This window comes from Triticum aestivum, chromosome 4A, assembly GCF_018294505.1.
Source record: "Triticum aestivum cultivar Chinese Spring chromosome 4A, IWGSC CS RefSeq v2.1, whole genome shotgun sequence".
NCBI classification, from domain to species: domain Eukaryota; kingdom Viridiplantae; phylum Streptophyta; class Magnoliopsida; order Poales; family Poaceae; genus Triticum; species Triticum aestivum.
Genome location: NC_057803.1, coordinates 615,528,702 through 615,534,923, shown reverse-complemented (window position 1 = coordinate 615,534,923; position 6,222 = coordinate 615,528,702). Strand labels below are relative to the sequence as shown.

The window sequence follows — 6,222 nt, the reverse complement described above, 5'->3', positions numbered from 1 at the left end:
GTATTTTATTTCTCAAATATATTCCAAATGCTACCGGAAACATCCAACTATGCCCATCTACACCATTGTGGCTGCCAATTGGCCAGTGTATTTCCCACAACGAAAAGTTGCATCAACCCCCAAATATGGTCTACACCCTGCCAAAAACCCATCAATGCATGGCTTGAAGGCAATGAACAACCTATTGAAAACATGCACAATTTCACACTTTCTATTGGTAGTTGCTTTTACGTCTATCTCAAATATACTTCTAGGATTGGCTGCCAACAATTCAGCTCTAAAGTTCCACAACAACTGAAAATTCTCTTTATATGTACCTTCTAATTGATCTTTTTCACGAGCTCTCCCTTTCCAAACATCGGTGTATTGAAGCTTAATATCATACTCTCCCTTTGCAAGCGGTCTTTAAGTTGTTTTGCACTCACCGTGGCATTCTCCTCAAGTGCAACCTTCCCTTTATCAGCGAGCCAATCTCTACTTGCCATTCCTTTGCTGCAGTTTTTGCTCCCACAAGTATGTTCAAAGGGAAGTTTCTTTACCTGCAATGACATCAAGAAACAGAAGTGCCAAATAAATAACAATATAAAGAAAAGAAATAAACAATAACATGTTCAAAAGAAAGAAGCAAACAATGCTACTAATCATAACATGAAAGTGTTAGTGTTCGGTAACTTGGAGGCATGTATCCTGCATGGACAATCCTCATCGGCGCAACTAGCCCTGAATCTTTTAGTGTCACTATACTACGTGTCAAAGGACCAATCTTCTCTAATTGCTAGTTGTCTCAATGCAACTCTAAATGCTTTGGAGTTAGGAAATGTGGCTCCTACTTCGATTCGAGGATTGTTTTTATCCTGAAGATAAGTAGGAGCCACATTGTTTGCGAGTAACGTCTCATCATCCCCTCGCACATGATGTGGATCATAAGAGTTGTCAACATCTAGTGTTCCTAATGGTACTCTTGTAGCCTTTGGCTCGACATTTTTCTATGGCTCGGCATTCTCCATCGACGAACGACGCGAGCGACTGGAACAACGGCTGCGGCTTTAAGATTCGGCTTTGCCAGCTGGCGCACATGGTAGAGGGTCTTCAGATTGGGTATGTACGACCCTGGTCGTATACGATTTTTCCCATGAAAAAAAAATCAGGAATCCAACACGCCGGTTGGTTGAACTAATTTTTTTTAGGGAAGTTGGTTGAATTAATTGAAAGGTCGAGCAGGACCTAAGGAGTCCACCAAAATCCATCTCCGCCGCCGTACGTATTACCAGAGGGAGGAGAAGTGCTCCATTACGGGACGAGACGATCGAGGAGGGTTTTGCATCGATGGAGTTGCGATCGGGCCGCCGCCTCACCTCTCTGCCGCCGCGCAACAAGTCATCGCCGTCCAACATCGATATCGGCCAGGATGAGGACGTGATCAGCACGCTTCCCGACCACCTCCTCCTCGAAATCCTCGAACGCCTCCACCTGCGTGAGGCGCTCCGTGTCGGCGCCGCCTCCACGCGCTGGCGCCACCTCCCACACCAGCTCTCGCACCTAGAGCTCGGGGTCGACCAGTTCCATGGCGCCACGCCGGTCGAGATCATGGACGCGTTCACAGGCGCGGTGCGGAGGTTGCTCTCCGTGTGTCCTCCTCCGTGCCCCGCGTGCAGTCGTGCTATCAAGACCCTCGTCCTACGCTTCTACATGGCGGACCCTCTGCAACTGAGCTCCATCGGCGGCGGCGTTGAGGACATCGTCAGCCGCGGCGAGACCGAATGGCTCGAGTTTTATATATTACCGCCGGCCTCGAGCACCGACGAGATAACTCAGCTGCTCGCCGAGATGGGGCAGGCGGAGCGGTTCATGTCCTTCTCCCGTGCCTGCCCCGTCGCCTTCCGGTGGCTCACCAGGCTAACCCTCCAGAACCTAGCGTTTGGAGACGATGACGTCGCGGGTCTTATTAAAGCTTGTGATAAGCTCAAGCACCTCATCCTGACATCTTGCAGACTGGTTGATCATCACTCCGCACTCAAGATCGACACACCGTGCTCCGGGCTCCAGGAGCTTCAGTTCATTGACTTTGCTTGCACATGTATCGAGCTCATCTCCGTCCCCAAGCTAAGAGAAATATGGTGCTGGTCTTGGCCCTGCAATAGCCCTCCGGTGCACTTCGGCCACGTTCCCGAACTTCTTGAAGTGAACCTCGGTTCACGTGCTGGGGTGTGGCAGGCGCCATTTGCGCTAAGCGAGTGCTTGAGTGCCACGAATCTGTCGAGATTGTATCTCAATTTTGGTTGCGAAATGGTATGTTTATTTCAACACTTCACATGAATTTCTCTTTGCATCTAGTAGTACATATCATATTTCTTCTTAGTACCTACTAATTGTAGTTGTCTGTTGTGTTCTTGCTTTTGCTGCAGATTTGGATTCAACTAGAACATCCTAAGCACCTCACTAAAATATTCAGAAACCTGACCGAGGTGTATCTTTACTGTATCTTTCCTGAGTGCGATCTGAACTGGACCATGTTCATCGTCGAAGCTGCACCTGCCCTACTGAATTTTACAGTAAGCTTCACCTTGAACTTAAATACTGGTATTGCTGGTTTCATTTTTCTTATTAACTGCAAAGGAGATACGTAACTGCAATATGTGTTTATCTTCTCTGTGCATGCATGAAGTTGGACCGAAATCAGCATCCATGTGTCAAAACGTCTGAGCATAGTGCCCAGAAGACCAACATGTTGTGGGAACCATCCAAGGATTGGAAGCACCTGAACTTGAAGTTATTGGCGATGTCAGGGTTCGAGGAGGAAGAGAAGGTGACAAACTATCTAAGGCTTTTCATGGAACGAGCCGTGGGCTTGAAGAGAATCGAGCTGCATGGTAAACACCCCTGTGATAAGTGCAATGCCATGGACCTTGAACTTGAGTCCACAAGATCCCTTGTTGACAAAGCTAGCAGGTATCGGATTAAGGAGCGACTCACACATGAATTCTCCTTGTCTGTCAAGATAACAATATGTTGATTGTCAAAGAATTGTAACAATCTCTTAAAATAAGTGCTCACGGCTGCTACTAGAGCGATGATTGTGCCTAGTCAGTTGTTATTTTTGGTTAGTTTTGGATATTGGTGGCGAGAAAACTTATGGGTAATATATTTAAACACTGCTTTAAAATGCCTACTGTATTGGATCTACGCACCTATTTTCAGAATTTTACTTTCAAAACATGAAATGCTCGCATCCTAATGAATGTGGAGTTGGGAGAGCAATTCCAGTCAAGATGTGGAGCCCGTCAGGGTAACCCCAGGGCCGGTCCTGGGTGAACCTATAACCCAGGGCCCTTTGACATAAACATCAATAATAACCAATGTATATATTTATACATGAAATCTTACTATAGTAAACACTTTGAAGTGCATCAAAAAGAATGTTCATATGAAATATGGACATAACTTCGGGCGATGTGCAGTCTCCTCTTGGTGACTCAGCCTCTAAACCTCTCGACGTGGTAGTGTGCGGATCGGCGATGGGAAATCTTGGAGTCTAGAGATTAAACAACATGCATAGGTCTAGTCGCACGGTCGGAGTAGCATAAGGAGAATGGGGCTATCATTTTTTTCAAAAATAAAACAACGGCCAAGATTTGATGGTTTATCAATCATGACTGTGCGGTAAGTGTAATTTGCAAATACTCCCTCCGTCCCAAAATTCTTGTCTTAGATTAGTCTACATACGGATGTATCAAGTATTTATACATCCGTATGTAGACTAATCTAAGAAAAGAATTTTGGGACGGAGGGAGTATGTACCAGGAAAAGAAATCAACGATACCTCACACTGTCTTCAGAACTATGAGTCAGCCAAATGTCCACCTACTCAAAGCCTAGTTGTGATCTTCCTTGATAAAATCCAGAAAAGGAGATTGTTCAGCTTTTCCATCCTCATCACATAAGGAGTCTTGATACATAGACATCAGATAGTCATGGATTAGATGGAGGGGTGTAGCCGTGCAGGTAGGAGGAATCAGGTTGGGTGAACAAGGGGGAAATTAGGAAGGAAGGATGCGGCCATGGCGTACAATGTTGGGCCAGCCGGGAAGAGCTGAACAGAACAGCTGACGAACTTGTCGTGCTCGGGCATGGTCACGTAGGATCTGAGTGCTTGAAGTGAGACGGGGAAGAATCAACTGAGGTCGCTTTACTGAAAATCGCTAGAATCAAGCGATCTCACATTATTGGCGTATGCGTCATCGGTGCTATGCAGCATCTACAACTACACATAGCTAATTTGAGTTGTCAAACAACCGTGGACGCGGCCGGGTTCATCCCCGGACGGTGATCGGTCGTACCTCATATTTCATCTCCCACAACCATACTACCCATTTCATGATTCGTATTTTCATACAATAGCAAGCAATGGAACGATCTACGTATGTATTACTACCAATTATACTACTCGTCCTCCTTGTCTGAGATGTTGATGAAGTTTGTGACAAAGCCACCGGTCTCATGGTCATCTGCGGCCGAGCGCAAAGGCGGATCCTCCTCATCGTCTTCCTCGTCGGCAAAGAGCACCTCCAGTGCCATGTCCACCTCCCAGAGGAAGCAGAGGTTGGCCTCCACCTCCGTCTCCAATTGGATGGAGTCGAGGATGGCTTGCTGCTCAACCGCCTCCTCGACTTGGGCGAGACGAACTCTGCCAGCGCGTCGGCCATGGCGAAGCCCATAGCCGGAGGCACCAGATCATCCTATCCTTTGGCCTCTTCCTCCTCCTCCGGCTCCGCCTCCTCCTCCCGCTCATGCAACTCTTGCTCCTCGTCCTCAGCTCCGGCGAGTCCGGGGGCAGGCAGGTTGCGATCCGAGCTTCGCGCCTGGCTCAGATCTCCTCTAGCAGCTGCAACCGCAACTCCAAAGTGAGCATGGCATAGGTGGTGATCCTTTTCTGGGCCATGGCTAGCGGCTAGCAGCGAAGGAATTTTGAAGGTGATGGCGCGGAGGTGGGGGGGGGGGGGTAGAAATGGGAATGGGCTAGGGTTGGGTTGCCGATGTCTGGCTTAAATAGCCAGATTTGATCCCTTAGGCGGCACGCCGGAGAGGCGCCACACGGCGCCATGAATGCGTCCTCACCTCCCTCACCGAAAATCGAAGGAGGCGCCTGTCGAGTTGATGGGTTTCTGCGTGGGTCCCTACGGCCAATTCGACATGGCGGGTGCGTCCAATCATCCCATATCTGCCCCCACATATGGCTTGAATATGGGGAGTATCGTTCAACCCGGGCGTTTGGGCCGGGTTTGCCCGGTCTGGTTGGGTGGCAAAATCTTGACAGGGCAGTGACCACGCAGGCTGCCCGGGCATTTGCGGTGGATATGGAGCACCTGGTTGTAGATGTTGTTAGGGTTTTGGTAGTTGGCCTAGGCCCAGTATGGCAGTACAAGCATGTTCCCCTTGTTGGGCCCCTTGGTTTGGGGGATTTTGGGGGCCCGATACAGCCGCCCCTCCCCCGTTAGGGCCAGGCCTGGGTGGCCCTCTCTCAACCTACCATTTGATCCTAGTTGCAGACCCGATCGAACGGTTGTGGATAGCGCATTATGCTGATGACACGTTACTACTGCTCAAAGGGGAAATTGGACAAGCAAGTGTGACCAAGCACATACTCGCCATTTTTTCATACTTGACCGCCTTACACATCAATTTCAGCAAAAGCATCTTTGATTCTAGAAACATGAACCAAGAAGATATCGCTGAGCCTGCTGCCATTTTGGAATGCCCTGTCTCAGACTTTACATGCACTTACCTAGGGTACCCTTTGTCTATACCACATGGCTTCTCATACTTGTTATCCAAAAGGTGGATAAAATATTATCTGGCAGGCTATCCACTTTTTTTATCATGGTGAGGACGTCTCATTCTGATCAATTCAACGCTCAGTTAGTCTGGAAAAATTGTTACTTCTGGGAAGGGAAGAAGGCCGTCGCTGGAGGGAAGTGTTTGGTCTTTGAATCGGGGACTTGCACGCACACAATCAAGTGTTACTTTGCAAATTTGAGCACAAGGTCCTGCAATCTTAGCCCTAGCAGAACACTTCGAAAGAAGAACGTATTGAATTTAGAACTGGTAACTTCTTGTGAACAACTTCATACTTACTACAATTCGCAATTTGCACAAAGCAGGTTAATATTGATTTCTCAAATACAAATAATTCTGTTGTCACAGATCATCTGAGTAGAATGTCTC

General features: G+C 48.0%; 1 protein-coding gene across 1 annotated transcript; it reads left to right on the top strand.

Moving 5' to 3' along the window:
• The first annotated feature begins 1,255 nt into the window (after positions 1 to 1,255).
• LOC123084072 (uncharacterized) lies at positions 1,256 to 3,013 on the top strand. Its single transcript, XM_044505864.1, has 3 exons — positions 1,256 to 2,289; positions 2,406 to 2,552; positions 2,666 to 3,013. Exons 1-3 carry the CDS (start codon positions 1,327 to 1,329, stop codon positions 3,011 to 3,013), a joined length of 1,458 nt encoding a protein of 485 aa, XP_044361799.1. The 5' UTR covers positions 1,256 to 1,326.
• Positions 3,014 to 6,222: the final 3,209 nt, after the last annotated feature.